This window comes from Staurois parvus, unplaced genomic scaffold, assembly GCF_062004578.1.
Source record: "Staurois parvus isolate SC_StPar_1 unplaced genomic scaffold, SC_StPar_1.0 ptg000633l, whole genome shotgun sequence".
Taxonomy (NCBI): domain Eukaryota; kingdom Metazoa; phylum Chordata; class Amphibia; order Anura; family Ranidae; genus Staurois; species Staurois parvus.
Window position 1 is genome coordinate 612873 of NW_028318429.1, and position 27446 is coordinate 640318.

Sequence of the window (27446 nt, forward strand, 5' to 3'; positions counted from 1 at the left end):
GCAGAAATAGTGAATGCGGGGTCAGGGGAGAGTGGATATAGTGAATGCAGGGTCCGGGGAGAGCAGATATAGTGAATGCGGGGTCCGGGGAGAGCGGATATAGGGAATGCCGGGTCCGGGGAGAGTGGATATAGTGAATGCGGGGTCCGGGGAGAGCGGATATAGTGAATGCGAGATCTGGGGAGAGCGGATATAGTGAATGCGTGGTCCGGGGAGAAGGATATAGTGAATGCGGGGTCCGGGGAGAGCAGATATAGTGAATGAGGGGTCTGGGGAGAGCGGATATAGTGAATGCGGGGTCCGGGTAGAGCGGATATAGTGAATGCGGGGTCCGGGTAGAGCGGATATAGTGAATGCGGGGTCCGGGTAGAGCGGATATAGTGAATGCGGGGTCCGGGGGGAGCGGATATAGTGAATGCGGGGTCCGGGGAGAGCGGATATAGTGAATGCGGGGTCCGGGGAGAGCGGATATAGTGAATGCGGGGTCCGGGGAGAGCGGATATAGTGAATGCGGGGTCCGTGGAGAGCGGATATAGTGAATGCGGGGTCCGGGGAGAGCGGATAAAGTGAATGCGGGGTCCGGGGAGAGCGTATATAGTGAATGCGGGGTCCGTGGAGAGCGGATATAGTGAATGCGGGGTCCGGGGAGAGTGGATAAAGTGAATGCGGGGTCCGGGGAGAGCGGATAAAGTGAATGCGGGTTCCGGGGACAGTGGATATAGTGAATGCGGGGTCCGGGGAGAGTGGATATAGTGAATGCGGGCTCTGGGGAGAGCGCATATATTTAAAGCGATGGTCCGGGGAGAGCAGAAATAGTAAATGCGGGGTCAGGGGAGAGTGGATATAGTGAATGCGGGGTCAGGGGAGAGTGGATATAGTGAATGCAGGGTCCGGGGAGAGCGGATATAGTGAATGCGGGGTCCGGGGAGAGCGGATATAGGGAATGCCGGGTCCGGGGAGAGTGGATATAGTGAATGCGGGGTCCGGGGAGAGCGGATATAGTGAATGCGAGATCTGGGGAGAGCGGATATAGTGAATGCGGGATCCGGGGAGAGCGGATATAGTGAATGCAGGGTCCGGGGAGAGCAGATATAGTGAATGCGGGGTCCGGGGAGAGTGGATATAGTGAATGCGGGGTCCGGGGAGAGCGGATGTAGTGAATGCAGGGTCCGTGGAGAGCGGATATAGTGAATGCGGGGTCCGGGGAGAGCGGATAAAGTGAATGCGGGGTCCGGGGAGAGCGGATAAAGTGAATGCGGATTCCGGGGACAGTGGATATAGTGAATGCGGGGTCCGGGGAGAGTGGATATAGTGAATGCGGGCTCTGGGGAGAGCGCATATATTTAAAGCGATGGTCCGGGGAGAGCAGAAATAGTGAATGCGGGGTCAGGGGAGAGTGGATATAGTGAATGCGGGGTCAGGGGAGAGTGGATATAGTGAATGCAGGGTCCGGGGAGAGCAGATATAGTGAATGCGGGGTCCGGGGAGAGCGGATATAGGGAATGCCGGGTCCGGGGAGAGTGGATATAGTGAATGCGGGGTCCGGGGAGAGCGGATATAGTGAATGCGAGATCTGGGGAGAGCGGATATAGTGAATGCGTGGTCCGGGGAGAAGGATATAGTGAATGCGGGGTCCGGGGAGAGCAGATATAGTGAATGAGGGGTCTGGGGAGAGCGGATATAGTGAATGTGGGGTCCGGGGAGAGCGGATATAGTGAATGCGGGGTCCGGGTAGAGCGGATATAGTGAATGCGGGGTCCGGGTAGAGCGGATATAGTGAATGCGGGGTCCGGGTAGAGCGGATATAGTGAATGCGGGGTCCGGGTAGAGCGGATATAGTGAATGCGGGGTCCGGGGAGAGCGGATATAGTGAATGCGGGGTCCGGGGGGAGCGGATATAGTGAATGCGGGGTCCGGGGAGAGCGGATATAGTGAATGCGGGGTCCGGGGAGAGCGGATATAGTAAATGCGGGGTCCGTGGAGAGCGGATATAGTGAATGCGGGGTCCGGGGAGAGCGGATAAAGTGAATTCGGGGTCCGGGGAGAGCGTATATAGTGAATGCGGGGTCCGTGGAGAGCGGATATAGTGAATGCGGGGTCCGGGGAGAGCGGATAAAGTGAATGCGGGTTCCGGGGACAGTGGATATAGTGAATGCGGGGTCCGGGGAGAGTGGATATAGTGAATGCGGGCTCTGGGGAGAGCGCATATATTTAAAGCGATGGTCCGGGGAGAGCAGAAATAGTAAATGCGGGGTCAGGGGAGAGTGGATATAGTGAATGCGGGGTCAGGGGAGAGTGGATATAGTGAATGCAGGGTCCGGGGAGAGCGGATATAGTGAATGCGGGGTCCGGGGAGAGCGGATATAGGGAATGCCGGGTCCGGGGAGAGTGGATATAGTGAATGCGGGGTCCGGGGAGAGCGGATATAGTGAATGCGAGATCTGGGGAGAGCGGATATAGTGAATGCGGGATCCGGGGAGAGCGGATATAGTGAATGCAGGGTCCGGGGAGAGCAGATATAGTGAATGCGGGGTCCGGGGAGAGTGGATATAGTGAATGCGGGGTCCGGGGAGAGCGGATGTAGTGAATGCAGGGTCCGTGGAGAGCGGATATAGTGAATGCGGGGTCCGGGGAGAGCGGATAAAGTGAATGCGGGGTCCGGGGAGAGCGGATAAAGTGAATTCGGGGTCCGGGGAGAGCGTATATAGTGAATGCGGGGTCCGTGGAGAGCGGATATAGTGAATGCGGGGTCCGGGGAGAGCGGATAAAGTGAATGCGGGTTCCGGGGACAGTGGATATAGTGAATGCGGGGTCCGGGGAGAGTGGATATAGTGAATGCGGGCTCTGGGGAGAGCGCATATATTTAAAGCGATGGTCCGGGGAGAGCAGAAATAGTAAATGCGGGGTCAGGGGAGAGTGGATATAGTGAATGCGGGGTCAGGGGAGAGTGGATATAGTGAATGCAGGGTCCGGGGAGAGCGGATATAGTGAATGCGGGGTCCGGGGAGAGCGGATATAGGGAATGCCGGGTCCGGGGAGAGTGGATATAGTGAATGCGGGGTCCGGGGAGAGCGGATATAGTGAATGCGAGATCTGGGGAGAGCGGATATAGTGAATGCGGGATCCGGGGAGAGCGGATATAGTGAATGCAGGGTCCGGGGAGAGCAGATATAGTGAATGCGGGGTCCGGGGAGAGTGGATATAGTGAATGCGGGGTCCGGGGAGAGCGGATGTAGTGAATGCAGGGTCCGTGGAGAGCGGATATAGTGAATGCGGGGTCCGGGGAGAGCGGATAAAGTGAATGCGGGGTCCGGGGAGAGCGGATAAAGTGAATGCGGATTCCGGGGACAGTGGATATAGTGAATGCGGGGTCCGGGGAGAGTGGATATAGTGAATGCGGGCTCTGGGGAGAGCGCATATATTTAAAGCGATGGTCCGGGGAGAGCAGAAATAGTGAATGCGGGGTCAGGGGAGAGTGGATATAGTGAATGCGGGGTCAGGGGAGAGTGGATATAGTGAATGCAGGGTCCGGGGAGAGCAGATATAGTGAATGCGGGGTCCGGGGAGAGCGGATATAGGGAATGCCGGGTCCGGGGAGAGTGGATATAGTGAATGCGGGGTCCGGGGAGAGCGGATATAGTGAATGCGAGATCTGGGGAGAGCGGATATAGTGAATGCGTGGTCCGGGGAGAAGGATATAGTGAATGCGGGGTCCGGGGAGAGCAGATATAGTGAATGAGGGGTCTGGGGAGAGCGGATATAGTGAATGTGGGGTCCGGGGAGAGCGGATATAGTGAATGCGGGGTCCGGGTAGAGCGGATATAGTGAATGCGGGGTCCGGGTAGAGCGGATATAGTGAATGCGGGGTCCGGGTAGAGCGGATATAGTGAATGCGGGGTCCGGGTAGAGCGGATATAGTGAATGCGGGGTCCGGGGAGAGCGGATATAGTGAATGCGGGGTCCGGGGGGAGCGGATATAGTGAATGCGGGGTCCGGGGAGAGCGGATATAGTGAATGCGGGGTCCGGGGAGAGCGGATATAGTGAATGCGGGGTCCGGGGAGAGCGGATATAGTAAATGCGGGGTCCGTGGAGAGCGGATATAGTGAATGCGGGGTCCGGGGAGAGCGGATAAAGTGAATTCGGGGTCCGGGGAGAGCGTATATAGTGAATGCGGGGTCCGTGGAGAGCGGATATAGTGAATGCGGGGTCCGGGGAGAGCGGATAAAGTGAATGCGGGGTCCGGGGAGAGCGGATAAAGTGAATGCGGGTTCCGGGGACAGTGGATATAGTGAATGCGGGGTCCGGGGAGAGTGGATATAGTGAATGCGGGCTCTGGGGAGAGCGCATATATTTAAAGCGATGGTCCGGGGAGAGCAGAAATAGTGAATGCGGGGTCAGGGGAGAGTGGATATAGTGAATGCAGGGTCCGGGGAGAGCGGATATAGTGAATGCGGGGGCCGGGGAGAGCGGATATAGGGAATGCCGGGTCCGGGGAGAGTGGATATAGTGAATGCGGGGTCCGGAGAGAGCGGATATAGTGAATGCGAGATCTGGGGAGAGCGGATATAGTGAATGCGGGGTCCGGGGAGAGCGGATATAGTGAATGCAGGGTCCGGGGAGAGCGGATATAGTGAATGCGGGGTCCGGGGAGAGTGGATATAGTGAATGCGGGGTCCGGGGAGAGCGGATGTAGTGAATGCAGGGTCCGGGGAGAGCGGATATAGTGAATGCGGGGTCCGGGGAGAGCGGATATAGTGAATGCGGGGTCCGGGGAGAGCGGATATAGGGAATGCCGGGTCCGGGGAGAGTGGATATAGTGAATGCGGGGTCCGGGGAGAGCGGATATAGTGAATGCAGGGTCCGGGGAGAGCGGATATAGTGAATGCGAGATCTGGGGAGAGCGGATATAGTGAATGCGGGGTCCGGGGAGAGCGGTTATAGTGAATGCAGGGTCCGGGGAGAGCGGATATAGTGAATGCGGGGTCCGGGGAGAGTGGATATAGTGAATGCGGGGTCCGGGTAGAGTGGATATAGTGAATGTGGGGTCCGGGGAGAGCGGATATAGTGAATGCGGGGTCCGGGGAGAGCGGATATAGTGAATGCGGGGTCCTGGGTTTAGTAACACTTTAATTAGCTGTTATGCAGCACTTTATCGTATTCTAAATCATGAGGTGGAGTAATACAGCCCTATAGAGTCAGTATATGAACTATGATCCTACCCTTCTGGTGTAACTAGTATCTAGCTTCCCTCAGCAGATCCCAGGGATTGCGTTGGAAATGTTGATTCCTTGGACTCCAGCCACAGAGACCTTTTTCTTTTTTTGGGGGCATCTCCTATTTTTATGTTAGCTCCTCCCTCCTTGCAACTAAGAGCACTGCACCCCTGAGTATAAGTTGGAGGTATGGACGAGATCCATTATTGGAGAATAAGTTTTATACGCCAAATATAAGGATCGGGTCCACAACAAGTGCGTCTCAACAGGAGGAGTATTTCTGTGGGGTGTAGTGTACCCTATGGAGTATAAATCAGTCAGGCGTTGTGAGGGGGATAATGCTGGGCGTATCTTCTGTGAGGCAGACAAGGCATTTGGCTTGTGTGGATTTTTTCAGGGATCAGTGCCATCGTTATAAATGACTGTGCTCAGGCGCGGGGGGCGGGATCAGCTGTCTTCAGGCTGGCGAGGACGGGTGAGGAGACAGAGAACCTGGCAACCATGCCCAATAAAAGGCACAATGTCTATGAAGATCTACGGGTTCTACTCCTTTTACTACGAAGTGCGGTATGTGAGTCTTCTCCGAGGTGCTGGACGGGTAACTATATTGGTGAAAGCGCGATGTAGACCAGAACATTTTGGCAAATGTGAAATGACCTCATTGTATTTATATTGTGGATTATCGGACACGGTGCCAGCACTGGGATGAGTCTTGTTGACCCTTCGAGTGGCTTCAAGGTCTAACGGGTTGTGCAGCACTCATCTAATGTGTGTAGGCAAACTGGTCATCCATAGTGCTTGGTCTAGACCAGGCCTCTCCGGGTGGTCCACAGTCTCTGACCTTCTGTAGTATGTCAGCAGACTCTGATCATCTCCTGTATTTCATTTACAGTCTCTGACCTTCTCCTGTATCCTGTCTGCAGTCTCTGTCTCCTGTATCCTGTCTGCAGTCTCTGTCTCCTGTATCCTGTCTGCAGTCTCTGTCTCCTGTATCCTGTCCGCAGTCTCTGTCTCCTGTATCCTGTCCGCAGTCTCTGACTGTCTCCTGTATCCTGTCCGCAGTCTCTGACCTTCTCCTGTATCCTGTCCGCAGTCTCTGTCTCCTGTATCCTGTCCGCAGTCTCTGACTGTCTCCTGTATCCTGTCCGCAGTCTCTGACCGTCTCCTGTATCCTGTCCGCAGTCTCTGACTGTCTCCTGTATCCTGTCCGCAGTCTCTGACCGTCTCCTGTATCCTGTCCGCAGTCTCTGACTGTCTCCTGTATCCTGTCCGCAGTCTCTGACTGTCTCCTGTATCCTGTCCGCAGTCTCTGACCGTCTCCTGTATCCTGTCCGCAGTCTCTGACCGTGTCCTGTATCCTGTCCGCAGTCTCTGACCGTCTCCTGTATCCTGTCCGCAGTCTCTTACCAACTCCTGAGGCGGAGCTCTAATAGGAAGAGGTGGATCAAAAGTGGATGGGGTGGGGTTTACAGATGAAAGGGTAGATCTTAAACAGGAAGGGGTGGGACAAATTTAGATGGGGGTGCGATTTTAGTCTTGCCTAGGGCAGCACAAAACCAACATACACCACAGGGATAATGATACCCTTGTTAGGGTTTCTAGCACCTGAGTCCATTCCTCACCTTCTGTCGAATCAATATCCTGTCTCCGCTGTAGGAAGCTTTTCTCCTGGAAGCGGCATTTACAGCCATTTGCAGAGCGGATTATGGATCCCCAATGAAGCCTCTTTTGGAACAAGATGTGGAAGTTGCCATAGTTAATGGTGTAGAGGGGTTCTACTTCACTGAATGTAACTTGTCTTTGACCATTGTACTTTCCTTTAACCACTTGAGCTCCAGAGGATTTACCCCCCTTAATGACCACGCCTCTTTTTGCTACTCGGCGCTGCACTAATTCAACTGATAATTGCGCGGTCATGCAATGCTGCACCCAAACGAAATTTAAGTCCTTTTTTCACACAAATAGAGCTTTCTTTCGGTGGTATTTGATCACCTGTGCGCTTTTTATTTTTCACGCTATGAACAAAAAAAGGCCAAAAATGTTGAAGAAAAACAATATTTTTTATTTTCAGCTATAAAAAATATATAGTAAACTCAAAGTTAGTTATAAATTTAGGCCAAAATGTATTCTGCTCCATGTTTTTGGTAAAAAAAATCCCAATAAGTGTATATTGATTGCTTTGTGTGGAAGTTATAGCGTCTACAAACTATGGTATAAATACTGCAATTTACGCCATTTTTTTGCTATACAGCGCTGCACTAGTTTAACGGACAATTGCGCGGTCATGCAATACGGTACATAAATTAAATTTACATCCTTTTTTTCCCCACAAATTGAGCTTTCTTTCGGTGGTATTTGATCGCCTGTGCGGGTTTTATTTTTGCGCTATAAAAAAAAGGCTGACAAATTTGAGGTAAAAAAACAATATTTTGGACTTTTTGCTATAAAACATGTCCAGTAAAAAAAAATTTAAAAATCAAATTTAGTCATAAATTTTGGCCAAAATGCATTCTGCGACACGTCTTTGCTAAAAAAAAACCCAATACGTGTAAATAATTGGTTTACGTGAAAGTTATAGCGTTTACAAATGGCGGGAAAGATACTGGGATTTTTAGTTTTTTCTATACTAATAATGGCAGCGATCAGCGACTTATGGCGGCGATCAGCGACCTTTTGGCGGGACTGCAGGACTGCGGTGGACATTCTGCCATCGGGGGGTACTGACTTGGGGTCACTGACATCCCCAGTGACACCAATACAGTGATCAGTGCAAAAAAAAAAACCACTGATACTGTACTAATGGCACTGGGTTAAGTTTATAATTCAGGGAAAGCGTTAACTGTGTGAGGGGGAGTGTTTTACTAGGGGGTGGGGGTGTGTACTACCTGGGGACACGCTGATCGGGAGAGAGAAACTCTTCTGTCCCGATCAGCGTGTCCAGAGCTGTCAGGGAACTGACAGAAAGCACAGCTACTGCAGCTGTGCTCTCTGTCACTGATTGCCGCCGATCGCCAGGACATAGCCGGTAACGACCGGCTGTGACCCGGCGACTGACATCCGCGGCTGTGATCGGCGGGACAGGTAGGACGGCGGCACGCCTCGCGCGTGCCCCCTACACGTTTTAAAACATGGTTTTGCCCAGCAGTGCCGCCGTGCCGCCCTGCCGCCGTATTTCTACAGTGGCTGGGCGGCATGTGGTTAAATGATGGAGGTAGGAGTGGTGGGGGGACCTTTGGGCTCATTCCAGCTGAATATCCACAAATTCTAAGGAAGCAGAAGCCGCACTCCAAGTTCCCATCTCATACTTAGCTTTATTGATACAAAACCATTTTGCACAAACATCTCACCCAATGCGTTTTGCTCCTGAAGGAGCCTAAAGCAGAACTTAGCTGTATCTGGGCACCACAAACCAAAAACACTCTTTTTTTTTTTATTTCAAAGCAAGCTCCCCCATCCATCCCCAAGAAATCACTATGAAAAACACTCAACTAGCATTTCTAGCAGTGGCCATATTGAAAAAGGGCAGATGGTTCATGTAGCACCTGGAATCCATCTGCCCTTACTGAGGTGACACCTGAGATAATCCGTACAATGGACACAAGAGGCCGGTACACTGTTCAAGGTTGGCGAAGGCAGGAGGGCGTGCTTAGCTGCGAAAGGCCCCTCCTCCCTTCCTCCATATTAATGGAAAAACTTGCCCTTGAAGACTCCTGGGATGTATGACATCATTTTGGGCTAGGCCAGGAATCAGGAACCCACAGAATTAATGAAAAAGTTTTAAATGAGTAAATATAATATACCTTCCTAACTATTTATTAACGGCAACAGCATAAGGATTCATCAAAGTTCATTCTGATTGAAAGAATAAATTCCGCTCTGAGCACAGGAACCAGAGGTGGTAAATGGTTTGTTTCACCCCTGTAAACTGATACATCTGGAAGAGAGCTTATTCTTGAAAAACAACAGACTTACTGGCCAGATCACCAGATGAAAATACAAGAAAGAAGACTAAAAAAGAAAATGAATGCAGCCGTCACATCTAAGAATTTGTGAGCTGCAATATAATAAATGTTTGCTCTTGGGTTTAATACTACTTTAAGTGTCCCCAAAAATGGATTTTCCCCCTCTCCCCCCACAGATCTTCATACAACCTCCCCCTACCCATATCCCGGCATGGAGGGGCTCAGTGAAGGTGGTGGTGAAGGTGTGGAGGTGTCGGATCGGGTCACACAGATCATAAAAGGAGATCCGCCCGGCCTCATAATCCAGATCTATCCTGACTCTGGTACTGGAGGGATTGTGGGTTAAGGGGATTTGTTTACTGTCATGTATCACCACATAATGATCACCATTCCTGTACAAACCCCAGGACTTCTTATTCCTTCCAATCAGTGACTGCCATCCTCTCCTGCCTATAATGGGGCAACACATCCCGACTCTCCATCTATCTGACCCCCCGACATCCACTTCCCAGTAATGTCTCCCTGAGGAGAAACTCCGACTGCTCAATACCTGATAATAATACTGAATTCTGTCTGGTGTTACTGGACGATTCTGGTTTCTATGTGACCTGAATACAGTTTTCCTGTCATCTGATATATTCAGCTTATTATGAGCTGTGTTTCCATCCAGTAATATGTCCTCAGCTCCCTGTATATAGAAGGATACATTTACCCCTGTTATTATATCAGATAATGTGTGTAATGTGTGTGATATCCCAGCCACATCCAGCCCCCCTCCATCATGGAGGAGTCCCTCATGTCTCTCTCTGTCCTCATTATCTCCATCCTCAGTATCACACAAGTCACCTGTGTCTGATTCCTGTAGGACAGTCAGTGGATCCGTCATGTTACACAGCTCCTCAATGTCACGCATCTTCCTGGACAGCTCCTCCTTCTTTATTTCCAGATCCCGGATGAAGATGGAGACCCGCTCTGCCCTCCTGGAGATTTCCCTCAGGACTCTCTTCTCCAGGTCTTTCAGACGTCTCCTGAGATCTCTAAACAGGGCAGTGAATCTCTTGGTGTCACCAGCTGCTTCTTCTTCTACTTTCCTCCTGTGTTCCTGCAGACTCTGGACTCTTTCCTCCATCTCCTCTCTCTTTGTCAGAAGTTTCTGCAGAACGTTCCTCAGTGTCTCCTTCTTCTTCTCAGAAGCCTCATCCAGTGACTCCATCTCATGTCCTTTATGTCCTCCAATCATACAAGACACACAGATACAGGTCTCATCCTCAGTGCAGTAATACTCCAGGATCTTCTTATGGACGGAGCATTTTCTGCTCTCCATGGACAAGGTGGGGTCACATAAGATGTGTTCTGGGGACTTTTTGTGGACTCTCAGGTGTTTATCACACAGAGAAACCTCACAGAGCAGACAGGATCTAACAGCAGGTACAGGATAGTCCACACAGTGAGTACAGAAGACCCCGGACTCCTCCTGATCAGGCTGAGCAGACAGGAAATTCTCCACTATGTTACGCATTGTTATGTTCCTCTGCAGAGAAGGCCGATCCAGAAACTTCTCTCTGCATTCAGGACAGGAATATCCTCCAGACCCCTCCTGTGTATCCAGAACACAATCAATACAGACCCGGCAGAAGTTGTGTCCACATCTCAGGTTTACAGGATCTGTATAAATGTTCAGACAGACGGAACATTTCACCTCGACTCTCAGATCAGCAGACGCCATCGCTGACAGCAGAAAGAGAAATGAAAGTGAAGGTCTCTGACACCGGGGAAGAGTGCAGTTGGGAGGTGTCACATTCTCCTACACAGGGCGAGGCTGGTCTGTGACACTTGTATTCATAGGATTAGTTATATGAAGGGATACAGATCATAAGAAGATCCCATTAAGAACAATGTACCTGTTTCAGAAAAAAATGGTTATTCTTATCCTGTATTGCATACCCCACTGTGTCCATAGGCAGAGGCATAGCAAGAGTCAGGCATGCTGGATTCATGCCCCAGGACCCAACACTGCCTCTGATTGCCCACCATTTCTTCTATTCCACTACCTGCCAGACCTGTGTAGCGCTCACCCCTGAAGGAGCCGCTGGAATTAACGAGCACTTCTGTACTTACTTCAGTGATGAACCATATATATATATATTGGATCCACAGCACACCAGTACACCTTGTGGGAAGTTTCATAACAGGTTTAATAAGACAGGTAAAACTCTGCAAACAGACAGCAAATTAACTTGGAAAATAGCAGTTAAATGCACTGAATGCACAAACCTTCTAGAATTGGCACAATAACATCAATAAACACAATATTCATGTATATACGTATATACCGGTATAGCTATAGATCTGTAACGAACCGCCTGACGGCACCCCTAGCAATCCACTGGTCAGGTTTCCCCAGAGTGCAGAGTCTAAGTCCCGGTTCACTTGTTCACCAGGGCCCCTGATGGTGGGGATGGACTTGGAGTGAACCGAGACCAGGTCGCGGCTCCTGAGTACACCCACCAGTGGTAGAGGAGCTCGCCAGAGGTTCCCGCAGGGTGAGAGCCTGATGTGAAGAGGCAGGGATACCCCGACGAGGTGGACGGATGGAGGGATGAGCAAGTGCGTGGTCAGACGAGCCGAGTCGGTAGCCGTGGGATCGGTGCGGTACAAAGCAGCGGGCAGAGAATGGTCGGGTCACACGCCAGGTCAGCAACAAGAGATCAGATCCACAACGGGGCATCCAGGAGAGAGGTCAGGCAAGCCAGGGGTCAGGGCAGGAGAAATCAGCAAGGTCAGAGCAATCCGGGTCAGCAGTAATCAACAATAGCACAGGTTCAGGAACAGAATACAGGAAAGACCATACGGCAACCAGTGACAGCACAGGGAGGATTTAAATACCGCGCCCTGCGCTGGCATTGGTGCCAGGCGCGCACCCGCGGTCCCGAGTGCGCATACGCGAGCTCCGTTGCCGCGGCCGGCCAGGACCTAGTGCCCGCACACCAGTGCGAGTCGGCACACTGCGCCTGCGCCGAGCCCAACGCTGCGCAATATGTCCCCAGCTAAACTGACGTCTCTTTAGGCTCAGTCCCAAATTCACTTGTGTACTGTGGGATTGTAACAATGTGTGAGTCTATGTGTTGCACAGGCCTGTGTTAGTGAATCGGTGGAGCGCTCTTAAGGACTGACATGTCACTGGTTAGCAGTTGTTCATCACATCTAAGAAGAACAGTCTCCAGGGGTTAACTCTTTGAAGGGATGATGACTGGGGCTCTCTCTCTCTCTGACTAGTGTTTGCTGTTGTCAATTGTCGGTGCTGCACAATCTCTGAGGTGCCTCACCTGGGATGGTCACACGCCTCCTCTGCGATTTCCAACACTCTGACCTTTCTCTGCGGTGGGAGATGTCGTTGCTGTTGGTAACTGCCGTCGTGGGTGACTGGTACCAATGATCACAGTTGCTGGCTTCAGCTGCTGTAGATAACCGTTGTCCTTAGCAACCTCTGCTGTTCTGGAAACAGTGTCAGTGTACTTCACAGTAGGGGCTGCAGACTAGCTTCCACATGTCCTCTGCAAAGGCCCACGTGGCTCTCCTCCACCCCCTTCCTCCTTGCAAAGCAACCTGGTCTTGTAGTTCTGTGCAGTATAAAGTTACATTGTCTGCCTCTGTGATGAAACTGCAACTCCCACAAACACTCCAGTACTGCTGAGAGCTGAGCCAATCAAACCCTCTCTGACAACATGCAATATTAAAAGGGAAATAGTTCTTTAAAAGGGAAACAGCAATGGCTCCGCTACACTCTCCCCCCACTTAAATCTTTGGGTCCTTCCAAAGGATAACTCTGTATATACAAATTTCAACAGTTTTGCAAAAATTACACGACATTTCAAATTATACACCCTTTCTTTGAGAAGGTAGACTCAATTTGCATCACCTCTTGAGGTGGGTAGGGGGAAATTCCACCAAGGTGTGCTGATGGCCTGGGGAGGACTCAAGTCCTTTGATACGTCTATGGACAGGGTGGACACCTCAGGTGATCTTCGCACAGTAGTTACAGCTTCTTCTATGCTATTACCAGATAAGTCATAAGTGAATCTCTGAGGAGGTCGCACCGGTCGCTTAGACCTTGATTCTAGAAGCCATGAGAGACCTTCATCTGCAGAATCATCTTCTAGTTGAAGTACAGGTTGAGTGGACTCAATTCTTTCTTCTTCTGGAGAAATAGGGGTTTCTTCTGAGCTGGTTCCAGGGGTGTCACTTATTATTCTGAGTGGAAGTCTCACTGTTCTCTTAACTCTCTGTTCTTTGGGCTCAAGGTGTGTCTATTCACAGGGTTCTTCATCAGGTCTAAAATGGCTTTCTTCAGAAAATCCTCCTTTAGGTTGAGAGGCATTCTCATCCAGAAGTTCCTCATCCAGTTCAGAGACTAATGGATAGTCTTCCTCTACTAGCTCTGTGTTTTCCGGTTCCCGAGGTATGAATTCAGGTGCATCGAGCCGAAGCATTCCTGAGTTCTGGTTAGCAGTGGACGTGGATGGAGTGGCATCTATGGACTCAGATGGCCACAACCATCCATCCTCCAAATCATCATCACTATCATCTCCTCCAATTGCAGCCTCATCTGATGGTAGAGATTGAGACCTGGTGATGGGAACTCACCTGGAAGAAAATGGTTTGGGTGATGAAGTTCTCGCAGGTATTCTGACAGCTTCCCTCAGGGGCAGTAGGTGGTTTTGATGCCAGGTCTTTAAGAGCCCTGTCTTGCCATCAGGCCGGATTTGGTATACAGGCAGGCCAGAGAGCTGCCTGCAAATGACCTATTGTTGAGAACTCCACTGATCAGCTAACGTATGCTTTCCAGAGGGGCCCAGATTCCATAGCAACACCTTTTCACCTGGCTGTAAATCGTGGATCCAAACTTTTCGGTCATAATTCTTCCTGTTCCACTGACCTCTGTTATCAGAAGCTTCCTGTGCCTTTTCATAGGCTGTCTTCAGGTTCTTTCTGAGCCTATCCACATAACCCCTGTGGGATGAAGCTGAAGTTCTGTCTATCGAGATTCCGAACGCCAAGTCTACTGGCAGACGAGCTTCTCTTCCAAACATAAGTCTATATGGTGAGTAACCTGTTGCATCATTTTCATTACTGTTATAGGCATGAACCACTGCAGAGATATGTGTACTCCAGTGCTGTTTTCTGTCATATTGGAGGGTTCCAAGCATGTCAAGGAGGGTATGATTAAATCTCTCTGGTTGAGGATCCCCTGCAGGGTGGTAAGGTGTTGTTCTTGATTTCTTAATGCCCAAGAGATCGAATAGCTATTTAATGAGTCTGCTTTCAAAGTCTTTTCCTTGATTGGAATTAATTCTCTAGGGCAGCCCATAGTGAACAAAGCATTTCTCCACTAACACTTTGGCGACTGTAACAGCTCGCTGATCCCTTGCTGGATAGGCCTGGTCATAGTGGGTGAAATGGTCAGTCACTACCAATATGTTCCCTTGACCACTCGTGTCGGGTTCCAAACACAAGAAATCAATGCACACCAGGTCCATAGGGCCTTGACTTTGTAGGTGGCCCATTGGGGCAGCTCTGGTGGGCAAAGTCTTCCTCTGGATGCAGCAAAGGCAGGAGTGACAGTAACTTTCAATTTCAGCTTGCATACATGGCCTGTAGAAGCGATCCCTAACTAACTTGAATGTTCTATCAGATCCCAAATGCCCATGCTCATCATGTAATGCATTCAGCACTGTCCCTCTATGCTTTTCTATGAGGAACAGTTGCCAAGACTCTTCTGCGTCATCCAAGGGGCCTCTTTGGTAGACCACCCCGTCTGACAACTGCACTCGATTTCACTCCTTGTGAACCAATTGAGCCTTCTTTGGGGAGTTTGCTGCTAGCAAAAGTTCTGGGTGACCACTCTCCAAAGGTTTCAAAGTCAGACAACAAAGAGGATCCTCTGTTTGCTCCTTCCTCAAGTCTTTCTTGGAAAGGCGTGCAATCCTTCATCCCGCACTTGGGTTAGGTCACAGTAGAGCCTTGGGACTCCAACAGTGGTTGCTCCAAGGGTTTCAACCCCCGTTGCTTCTCTGCCTTGGTACTCAATCCCTTGACACAAAGCCTGAATGCCTTCTGTCGTCAGTCAAGTCCACTCTTCCTTAGAAGCTCCCGGGTCATGGGGTCTTCTTGACAGAGCATCAGCATCTCTATTTTCAACTCCAGGTTGGTACTTCAAGCTGAAAAGGAAACTGGAAAGTGCTGCCAACCATCGATGTCCTGTAGAATCCCGTTTAGCTGTGGTAAGGACATATGTGAGCGGGTTGTTAACTGTCTTGACCTCAAATTCTGCACCATACAGGTATTCTTTCAACTTGTCCATGACAGTCCATTTCAATGCAAAGAACTCCCAACTTGTGGGTAGGGTAGTTTCAGATGGAGTAAGGCTTTGACTAACATAAGCGACAGGTCTCAAACATCCATGACATTCTTGATACAACACACCACCCAGTCCATATCTGCTGGCATCAACATGGAGCTCATAGGGCTTGCTGGGGTCAGTGTAGGCTAAGACTGGGGCATTAGTCAAGCTCCACTTCAATTGAAGGAATGCTTGTTTGCATTGATCAGACCACTCTCCCTCTATGGACTCTCGAGACTTTCTCGCTCCGTTAGCTTGCTTGACTCCCTCTGAGGCCTCTTGCTCCCTATCATCTTCACCAGCCTGCAGAAGTCCAGTGAAAGGTCTGGCTATCTTGGCGAATCCTTCCACAAACCTCCTGTAGTAAGAGCAGAACCCCAGAAATGACCTCAACTCTTGCACATTTTGGGGCCTGTGCCATGTGGTGACGGCTTCCAATTTCTTGGGGTCAGTTGCTACTCCATCGGCTGAGACAACATGCCCGAGGTAGGTGATTGATGGCTGGTAAAACTGGCACTTCTCAAGAGACAGCTTCAACCCCTCTTCATAGATTCATCTTAGGACCTTCTCCAGATGCTCCTCATGCTCTTCCATAGTACATCCTAAGACAATTTTGTCATCTAGATACAACAGTACATCAATCAGATTCATGTCACCAACAGTCCTTTTCATCAAACGGTAGCAGGGGGGCTCTAGACAGACCCATTCCTTCAGCTGGAGCCTTCTGTTCCTGAATCAACCTCTGGTACACCGAGAGCAATACAAGATGTACACTTTCAGCTGCAGTCTCACTCTCTCTGAGACATGAGGAGTGAGTAACCGTCGAACTAAGTCAGTGTTCATCCCCACAATCATGGAACTCCGAGTTGCCCCTGGAGGGCGAGGACATACAATGGCCAATGTGACAGAAGTTACTGGCTGTCCTATGACAGATGGGCCAAATTTAAGCCTGACTGGGAGAAATCCGTCGAAAGGGAGCTTCTTAGTTCCTATACCCCAGATCTCCAGATTTTCTAATTTCTACAAGGGCAGGTGTCTATCATAGAAATTACGGTAAAGTAATTTGGGCACCAGAGTCTAAGAGAGCTTTTGTGTATACACCCTCTACCTGAATAGGCACTATGGGAGAAGGGCCCACCAGCTGCTCAGAGAACCTGCCTGGCTGCTTTGGTGTGGTTTGCTCGGCTGTTTGGGCTTAAACCCCTGTTTTGTTTTGTGAGTGTTTCCATTGCTGTCTACACTGACGGTTTTGAGTTTGGTGTGCACTGATCCCCTGTGATTTGGGACCATCGGAGAATAGCTTCGGCAGCCTAATTGAGGCTTTAGGTGAGACTTGATACAAAGATTTGGGCCCCACCTGCCCTTCGTTACAGTTTGGAAACTGGAGCTAATTGACTTAATTGGGCACCCAGTTGGCTCCCTCATCAGGGCCCTCTGGAGTTTCCCACCGTCTTGTGATTTCCTTGTGGCTTGGGTGGGCTGGAACAATCACACTGATAGTGACCAACACCTCCACAATTGTAACAGACCACTGAACGAGAGTGTTCTCTTGTAGGAACATTTTGTGTTCTCTCTGCCTGGGTGGGTTTCAATACCTTTTCCCCCTTGGATGTGGCAATCCTGGCGGTCCGTAATGTCATCAACTCCATCATCTGTGACATCTGAGTCTTCAAAAGGTCTATTTCTGAACTGTCATTGGACACGTTGACCGTTCAGACCTCTGTAATCAGTGTAGATCCTGATCCTTTCTTTTTCTCCTCCAAGATGGCCTCTTCCTCCCATACCTTCTTGATAAGCTCAGGGTATCTCAGTGAAGTACCCCCTTCTAAAGTCTTCAAATGAATCCAGATAGGGTCCAAACTCAGTGCGCCTCTCAGGATCTATTTCATTCTGACTTGGTCTATATCTGTAGGCTCTATTCCTTTCTTCAGTACAATCTGATACAGCATTTTATTTAGTCGTCAAATATACTCAGACAACTGTTCATCTTCCCGCTGAAATGAATGTTCAAACAGGTAGATTAACTACGTAGCTTTCTCTGTGGGTCCAAATTCATCTTGTAACATGCAAAGATAATCATAAGCTGTACAGGACTCTTGACTGAATTTCAGATTTCTAATGGCTTCTGCTGCAATACCTTTCAAACTCTCAGTAATTCGCTGTTTCTTTTGAGCCTCTGGAACATTCCATTCTTCTAGTGCTTGCATAGCCAGTTCCATCCAGGTTTCATACTCCTCTTCCCCAGGTGGCACAGGGACCTTCCCGGAATAGAATTGCAGCTTTGCATTGCTGCCATTATTAAGCTTGTGATCTATCAGAACTCCCAGATTCTTCTCCACCATTGATTCCCTCAGATCCTTCTCCACCATTGATTCCCTCAGATCCTTCTCCACCATTGACTCCCACCCAGATCTTTCTCCACCATTGACCCCTCAGTTGTACCCCCCTAGTATGTATGATGCATGCATATTCTGAGCCCCCAAGTGCAGAACCTTACATTTATCAACATTAGACCTCACTGGCCCCATAGTCCCCCAATTACACAGAGCATTGAGGTAGGCTTGTAAGTTGGAGACATCCTGTAAGGACGTTATTCCCCGGCACAGCTTGGCGTCATCTGCAAAGACTGAGATGGGATTTATAATCTCAGACCCGATAACGTTTATAAATATATTAAAAAGTAAGGGTTCCAACTCTGTACCCTGGGGTACCCCACTAATAACACTGAACTCTGGGGTACACCACTAATAACACTGAACCTTGGGGTTCCCTACTGACAACCCTAGACCATTCAGAGTATGAATCATTAACCACTACTCTCTGAATACCATCTTGTAGCCAGTTTTCTATCCATTTACATTCAGATTTTTCCAGCCTGTAGACTTTACCTTACACATTAGCCGTGTGTGGGGAACTGTGTCACACGCTTTTGCAAAATCCAAGTATACCACGTCCACCATCACCCCTCTGTCCAAGTATACCACATCCACCATCACCCCTCTGTCCAAATATACCATGTCCACCGCCACCCCTCTGTGCAAGTATACCACGTCCACCACCACCCCTCTGTCCAAGCATACCACGCCCACTATCACCCCTCTGTCCAAGTATACCACATCCACCGCCACCCCTCTGTTCAAGTATACCACGTCCACCGCCACCCCTCTGTCCAAGCATACCACATCCACCATCACCCTTCTGTCCAAGTATACCGTGTCCACCACCACCCCTCTGTCCAAGTATACTACGTCCACCACCACCCCTCTGTCCAAGCATACGACATCCACCATCACCCTTCTGTCCAAGCATACCACGTCCACCACCACCCCTCTGTCCAATTATACCACGTCCACCACCACCCCTCTGTCCAAGCATACCACGTCCACCACCACCCCTCTGTCCAAGTATACTATGTCCACCACCACCCCTCTGTCCAATTATACCAAGTCCACAGCCACCCCTCTGTTCAAGTATATCACATCCACAGCCACCCCCTGTCCAAGGTTTTGCTCCCCTCCTCAGAAATAGAAATCAGATTTGTTTGACAACTTCTGTCTTTCATGAATCCATGCTGTCTGTTGTTTAAAATATTGTTTCCAGCAAGAACTCCTCTCTGTGGTCTTTTCTTAAACTCTCCAGTATCTTCCCAACTATAGAAGTTACACTAAAAGGTCTATAATTATTTGGGAAAGATTTTGACCCCTTTTTGGCCCCTGTAACGGAGGCATAGGCAGGACAGAGCACACGGAGAAGATGGGGAACACACAAAGTTTTAGTGAAACAACAAAATGACAGACACTCAATGGGGAAATGGCAGGGAGGGTGATGTGTGTGCAAACTAGGGATGATTCGAGGCACGGGGGGTCTTCAGCGACAGGCAGGCAACCTACCCCTGGGCTTGGGGCCTCAGCCAAGCTCCCTCCATGACTGCACAGCGGATTGGAGTCTCGGGCAACAGGCGGGCAACCTATCCCTGGGCTGGGGTCTTTTGCAACAGGCAGGCAATCTCCCCCCTAGGCTTGGGGCCTCAGCCGAGCTCCCTCCGTGACTGGACAGCGGATTGGAGTCTCGGGCAACAGGCGGGCAACCTACCCCTGGGCAGGGGTCTTGGGCAACAGGCAGGCAATCTCCCCCCTAGGCTTGGGGCCTCAGCCGAGCTCCCTCCGTGACTGGACAGTGGATTGGAGACTCAACAGGGGCAACAGGCGGGCAACCTACCCCTGGGCAGGGGTCTCGGGGACTCATCGAGACTCTAGCTGTGGAGTCTGGCCTCAGCACAGCTCCCACCCAGCTTTCTAGGGACATCGGGTTCACGGGGACTCAACTGGTAGCGATGGCTCAAGCACTCAGGGGCATCACAGGTAGCTATACTCCGGGCACGCCATGGGGAGGTTCAAGTAAGGGTAGTCTAGGCGTGTAGTAGGGCTGTACATAACCCAGGTGGTCTTTGCGCACAACAGAGGCAGCTCAGGACACGGGTGGTCGGTGCACACAGCAGGGACAGTTCAAAACACGGGTGGTCGGTGCACACAGCAGGGACAGTTCAAAACACGGGTAGGGTGCACACAGCGGGGACAGTTCAGAATACGGGTGGTCGGTGCACACAGCAGGGACAGTTCAGAATACGGGTGGTCGGTGCACACAGTAGGGACAGTTCAGAACACCGGTGGTCGGTGCACACAGCAGGGACAGTTCAAAACACGGGTGGTCGGTGCACACAGCGGGGACAGTTCAGAACACGGGTGGTCGGTGCACACAGCGGGGACAGTTCAGAACATGGGTGGTCGGTGCACACAGCAGGGACAGTTCAGAACACGGGTGGTCGGTGTACACAGCGGGGACAGTTCAGAACATGGGTGGTCGGTGCACACAGCGGGGACAGTTCAGAACACTTGGTCGGTGCACACAGCGGGGACAGTTCAGAACACGGGTGGTTGGTGCATACAGTGGGGACAGTTCAAAACACGGGTGGTCGGTGCACACAGCGGGGGCAGTTCAGAACACGGGTGGTCGGTGCACACAGCGGGGACAGTTCAGGACACGGGTGGTTGGTGCACACAGCGGGGACAGTTCACCTAGTCACCTTTTGAATGTATGTCTGCACTACTGTCACTTTATTTATCTTTCCATTGCAAGTGGGAACCACTTGCCTACCGGGCACTTATACCCCCTTATTTACCAGGCCAATTTTCAGCTTTCAGCACTGCCGCAATTTGATTGACAATTGCGCGGTCATGCAACATTGTACCCATATGAAATTTTGATCATTTTTTTCTCACAAATAGAGCTTTCTTTTGGTGTTATTTAATCGCCACTGGGCACTTTACCTTTTGCGCTATAAATAAAAAAAGTGCAAAAAATTTGGAAAAAAAAAAAAAAGTTTCTTTGTTTCTATTATAAAATTTTTCAAACAGGTCATTTTTCTCCTTCACTGATGTGCGTTGATGAGGCAACACTGATGGGCACTGATAGGCGGCACTGATGGGCACTGATAGGCAGCACTAAAGGGCACTGATAGGCAGTACTAATGAGGTGGCATGGATAGGCGGCACTGATAGACAGAACTAATGAGGTGTCACGGATAGGCGGCACTAATATGCAGCACTGATAGGCGGCACTGATAGGTGACACCGATGATGGGTACTGATAGACGGCACTGACTGGCATCACTGCTGGGCACTGACTGGCATCACTGCTGGGCACTGACTGGCACAACCGCTGGGCACTGACTGGTGGCACTGACTGGCAGCACTTCTGGGCTGCACTGGTGGGTGGCACTGGTGGGCAGCACAGGTGGGTGGCACTGGTGGGTGGCACTGGTGGGCACAGGTGGGTGGCACTGGTGGGCACAGGTGGGTGGGCACAGGTGGGTGGCACTGCTGGGCACAGGTAGGTGGCACTTCTGGGCACAGGTGTGTGACACTGCAGAGTGGCACAGGTGGGTGCACTGCTGGGCACAGGTGGGTGATCTGCTGGGCACAGGTGGGCGGAGCTAGTGGGCGCACTGCTCGGCACAGGTGGGCGGAACTTGCGGGTGGCAGTGCTGGGCACCGATCATCAGGGCACTGATCATCAGTGCCCTGATGATCGGTGCCGATCCTCGCTCTGACAACTGCCGGTTCTCGGCAGTACTTTCCTCACAATCTGACAGCGTGAGGAAAGTGCAGCCGAGAACCGGCAATTGCATTTCCCTGTGATCAGCGTGTCATTGGACACCGCTGATCACGTGGTAAAAGGCCGCTGTGATTGGCCTTTTACCACATCACGTGATCAGCTGTGCCACTTGAATCTGCAAACCAAGGCTTAAATTGGCAAGTAACTTACCCTTGTAACTTCTTTCCCATTACCTCTTTGCTGTATCTTTATATACATATATATATATATTTTTGTGACATCTCTTTGTAAATATTTTATTGCACCTGTTTGACTCTTTTAGTAATAAATCTTTCTTTCTGAAAGTGTTAAACTGTTTCTAAGCGCTTACTTGCAATTCACGAATTCCTGCCTTTTGAAGAGACGCCACTGTGTTTGTTTACTCCCTGCCCAATTGACCATATTGGACAGGTGACTTTTCAATCATTATAGTGTATTTCTGACAGAGTCCATCTTCTCTGTACATTTCAAGACGGTGGTGGCAGTGTGAAGGGTTAGTGGTGTAATTAACCTGACCCAGTAACAAGCGCATTCAGGCTGCAGGCACCGATTGTAGCCCATTAGCTGGACAATCGCTGTGCAGGGTGGAGCTGGGTGGGGCCTTGTTACGCGCGTCACACCGCGGTTTTAGATAGGCCGGTCCTTCGGTCACGAGTTTGGTGAGAAGGTCTGGGGTCTGACGCCGTGGGAGTGACGTATTACTGTTAGTCGCGAGACCGGCCGATCTAAAACCGCGGTGTGACGCGCGTAACAAGGCCCCACCCAGCTGCACCCTGCACAGCGGTTGTCCAGCTAATGGGCTACAATCGGTGCCTGCAGCCTGAATGGGGCCTTGTTACGTGCGTCACACCGCGGTTTTAGATCGACCGGTCCTTCGGTCACGAGTTTGGTGAGAAGGTCTGCGGTCTGACGCCGTGGGCGTGACGTATTACTGTTAGTCGCGGTCGTGCGATTGTCGCATGTTGGTGGCGGCGATCGTGGATCCGTGACAGGTTTGACATTACCAGATCCAGCAGAGCATCATTCCTACTGGGGCCTCTATGAACTGTACCATAAAATTGTCCTGTAGTAGGTTTATAAGTTTGTGCCCTTTAACCCCCCTGGCGGTATTCCCGAGTGTAGCTCGGGGTAAAGTTTCAGCACCACAAGCGGTAACCCCGAGCTACACTCGGGAATACACTGCAGCGCTGCTCCGGGATCTCTTCTTCACTTACCTTGTCCTACGCTCCCGAGATGTCCCTCCTGCAGTGTCCCCTATAACGTCCTCCAGCGGATGCCGGCATCTGTCTTCCGGGTTCTGTTCCCTACAACGTCGGGACGTACGGGGGACGGAACTGGTGGGAAATTTCAAAATTTTAAAAGTCACATTCACTAAAATCACATAGTATAACATTCCTGTATCAAACCATTTCACATACATTTTGTCCCGAGTGCTTTGTCCGGCGCCCTGCCTGCATTTTTACTGTTTTTTCTGCCTGGAAACTGAGAAACGTCCATGGCGTCCAAAAAGCATCCCTTTAGGTCAGACACGGTTTTAGACCGGCTAGAGAACAGCGATAGTAAATCAGAACCACTTGCAGAATTGAGTGATAATGATTCGTGGGGGAAATTCATCATCAGACACTGAAAACGATTCTGCGACTGAGCTCAGCGATGTGCGAACTTGGCGCTCTATTTCACATTTCAGTGTTTTTGGTTTGATTATATTATTGAATTAAATTTATGATTATTATATTATTATTTTTTATGATTATTTATTAAATTATAATTTATGATTTCGTGTTTCAAATTTTAACATACCTGGGATGTTTACTAGACTCTTGTTCGGACAGATTTCAGTGAGTTATTCCTAAAAATTACCTGTATAGGCCTACAATAAAAAAAGACATATTTCCATGCAAAAAAATGTACCGCTTTGAGCACAGAAATATGGACATAATCAGACCGCTAGGGAGGCTACCTGTTCCTGCAGTACCATTACTCCAGTCACTTTCCGGGTAGTTACCATCCCCCATTATTATCACTGTCCCAGCCCTTGCAGCCCTTTCCATCTGTGCGAGGAGCTGTTTCCACCTCCTCATTAACACTGGGAGGCCTATAGCAAACTCCAATGATTACCTTTGTAGTACACCCCCCATAATACTTCAGCCTCATCACACTCTCCATCAACTAGGTCCTCTTTCACGCTCGCTCTGAGATCACTCCTCACATAGAGACAGACACCACCACCTTTCCTATTTACTCCGTCTCTCCGAAAGAGAACATAGCCAGGAACATCAATTGTAAAAAAATGCGGTGCGCAAAGCGGGGCCTTAGTGATGGCGTCGGCAAGCCCTGACTGTGAGAAATTGGGTTTAAAATTACAATGTTGAATTTCTCACAGTCAGAAAAATGTTACATGAAAACGGAGATACCATCTTTGTCAGCTAACAACACATTTTTCTAAAAAATGTAGATAGAAGTAAAATCTCCATTTTCATGTAGCACTGTCCTGACTGAGAAATTGGACATTAATTTTAAACCCAATTTCTCACAGTCATTGCTAATGCTACATGTAAAAAGGAGAGATATGCCCATTGCAGATTGTTTTCACTTCTATAATAGCCCCGCAGTTTTGCAAATCCCTAGCACCAGCACAGAGCTTACCTCCATTGCTGACACTTCACTAGTAGAAAGAATGGGGGTCGAGCACTGTCAAGAGAATCAGAGAGCACACAGAGACAGATTGCATGAAACCCAATGTGCGGGCTTTTATTGGGGAGGTTTTTGGGGCACAGACAACAGTTCCGTTAGTCCACAGATCCACACCAGACCCAGTAACACAGTAAAGTTCTTTGGAGGCATTATGGAACAACAGGGGTATGGTAATCCACAGGGTTCAGTAAGGCAAGGGCGGGGTGGTTTTGTGGGATTTCGGGTTCCTGGGGAGAATTGGGTTCAATCTTTTGGGCAGCACGGGGTTAGTCCACTTACTGGATGTGGGGAGTCAGACACAGAGGGCTACAGTCCACACCGGCAACACAGGGTTAATCCACACAGGCAGCTCCAGGCAGGGAAGGGTTAAGTCCGTTCGGCTCACGGGCAACAAAGAATTCAATCCAGGCAGGGAAAATGTCCAGTCCGCAGGCTCACAGGGAAGAAGAGGTAAGTCCGGGCAGGGAAAATGTCCAGCCCGCAGGCTCACAGGGAACAAGAGGTAAGTCCAGGCAGGGAAGGGGTTCCAGGCAGCAGAGAGTTCAACCCACACCCGAGAGGATCCAGCAGCAGATTGGCAGTCAGATCAGTCAGGGAGATGAGGAGGAGGACGGGGGATGGTCGGATGAGAGAAGCTGGCCCTCAGCACAGCCTTCTCTCACACACGCAGCCAGGAGAACACACAAGGGTTTTTTTTTTGCTCTCTCTTAAGTAGAGAGCTGGGCAACTTGTTGCTGCAGTGGTAACCCGAAACTTCCTGTCGGGTTACCATGGCAATGGGTCCTGTCTCCTAGGTCTCCAGACCCGCCCAGGGAACAGGGCCTGGCCTCCGGCATGGAGCCTGGGAAGATGTGCATGAGGGGGAAGGGAGGAGGGGGGCCTGTTTGTGGATTCCCTCAGCAGGGGCCAGACTGCCAGGGACAGGGGGATGAGGGGCTGCTGAGGGCTGCCTGTGTCAGAGACACGGAGGACTAGAAGTCCCAGCATGGACGGGACAGAAGAGTGAGGGGCTGCTGAGGAGTGGGGGGTGGCAGGCAGCAAACCTAGAGGATTGGGGAGGAAGGACCAGCTCCGTGACAACCCCTCCCCCCTCCATTCTTCAAGTGCCACCAGGGGAACATCAACAGGTTCCCATAGAGGCACTTGTGGACTGCATTTACTGGGGGTCTTGCTGATGGGACAGCCCATCTGCATTGTGGTGCTGCCTCCCCCGTCAGTATTGGATAGTGAAATTGTAGGGTTGTAAGGCCAGGCTCCATCGTAAGAGGCGGCCATTATCCCCGGAGACCCGATTCAGCCAGGTGAGGGGGTTATGGTCCGTGAGGATGGTGAACTCCCGGCCATATAAATAGGGTTGAAGTTTATTCAATGCCCACACTATGGCCAGGCACTCCTTCTCTATGGTGGCATAGGCCACCTCCCGGTCTAATAGTTTCCTGCTAAGGAAGGCAACAGGGTGCTTCTCCCCCTCCTCAGTTACCTGGCTGAGGACGGCCCCCAGCCCATAAGTGGAGGCATCCGTCTGCACAAGGAACCTTCGCTGGTAGTTGGGCGCTGCTAGGACGGGGTCATGGGAAAGGGCCTCCTTCAGCCAATCAAATGCGGTCTGGCAGGCTGGGGTCCAGGTTACCATCCGGGGCATGGTCTTCTTGGTGATATCTGTGAGGGGCTTCGCAATCGTGCTGAAATGAGGAACAAATTTGCGGTAATAGTTAGCAGTGCCCAGAAACGCCATAATCTGTTTCATGGTCCGGGGGGTGGGCCATTCCCTAATGGCTTCTATTTTAGCTGGTTCTGGGTGCAGTTTACCCCCTCCCACCCGGTGTCCTAAATATTGCACCTCCGCCATCCCCATCTGGCACTTGTCTGGTTAAATGACGAGGTTGGCCCTGCAATTCGGTCAAGGACAAAGCCCACATGCTGGAGGTGGTCTTCCCAGGTTTTGCTAAAGATGGCGATGTCATCCAGGTAGGCACAGGCAAAGTCATGACAGCCCCGCAGCAGCTAGTCCACCGTGCGCTGGAAGGTGGCAGGAGCATTCCTCATGCCAAAAGGCATATTGAGAAACTCGAACAGGCCGAAGGGGGTGATGAAGCCAGAGCGCTCCCGACCCTCTGCAGATAAGCAGATTTGCCAGTAGCCCTTGCTCAAGTCCAGAGTAGTGACATAGCGGGCTCCAGCCAGCTGGTCCAGCAGGTCATCGATACGGGGCATCGGGTAGGCGTCACTAACCGTGTGGTCATTGAGGCGTTGGTAGTCAACACAAAAGCTACCATCTTTCTTGGGGACAAGAACAACAGGAGAGGCCCAGGGGCTCTGGGAGGGATGGATAATTCCCAGATTCAGCATTTCGTTCAGTTCCTGTCTCATAGTGTTCTTAACGGCTTCGGGGACACGATATGGGGCTTGTTGGAGGGTCCGGGTTCCCAGGGTCTCCACATGGTGAGTGGTGATAGTGGTCTTTCCAGGCCGGGCTGAAAAAGCGGAACTGCGCTGGCCCAGGACAGCATTTATGGCCCTCTGTTGCCCCAGGTTCAGCTGCAGACTCAGGGGCACCTGGTGCACATCAGTTGGATGGCGTGCTGCTTCCAGGAGGTCCAGTACGGCCTCTTCCTCCTCCTCAGAGGGTATTAGACAGACAGCCATAACAAGGGGGTTTTGGTCATGGTACTCCTTGATCATATTGACATGCACCATTTTCTGCCGTCTCCCCCGATCATCTAGTCCGAGAATATAGTTTGTGTCATTCACTTTCCTAATAACACGGAAGGGTCCCTCCCATGTGATTTGCAATTTGTTCTGGGAATTTGGGACAATCATGAGGACCTGCTGGTTCTCAGTAAACTCCCACGAGCGTGCCTTGCGGTCATACCATGTCTTTTGCCAGGCCTGGGCTGCTTGGAGATGGTCAGCTGTGAGGCCGGCTAGTTGTCCAATCTTTTCATGCAGTTCCAAGACATAGGGCACCACAGGGACCCCGGTATCTGGTAGTTGACCCTCCCAGTATTCCTTCAGTAGAGTCA

The 27446-nt window shown here is 50.6% G+C and overlaps 1 protein-coding gene and 1 long non-coding RNA gene across 2 annotated transcripts in view; one reads left to right on the forward strand and one right to left on the reverse strand.

Moving 5' to 3' along the window:
* The first annotated feature begins 5660 nt into the window (after positions 1-5660).
* The window catches only part of LOC149449307 (uncharacterized), a 68019-nt gene continuing 46233 nt past the window's right edge, over positions 5661-27446 (forward strand). The window contains exon 1 of the long non-coding RNA XR_016315431.1: positions 5661-5781. This is a non-coding gene — a long non-coding RNA (uncharacterized LOC149449307). The remainder of the gene's footprint in view (positions 5782-27446) is intronic.
* LOC149449308 (E3 ubiquitin-protein ligase TRIM39-like) lies at positions 8506-10902 on the reverse strand. Its single transcript, XM_089693419.1, has one exon. The coding sequence runs from the start codon at positions 10900-10902 to the stop codon at positions 9310-9312; it is 1593 nt and encodes a 530-aa protein (XP_089549545.1). The 3' UTR covers positions 8506-9309.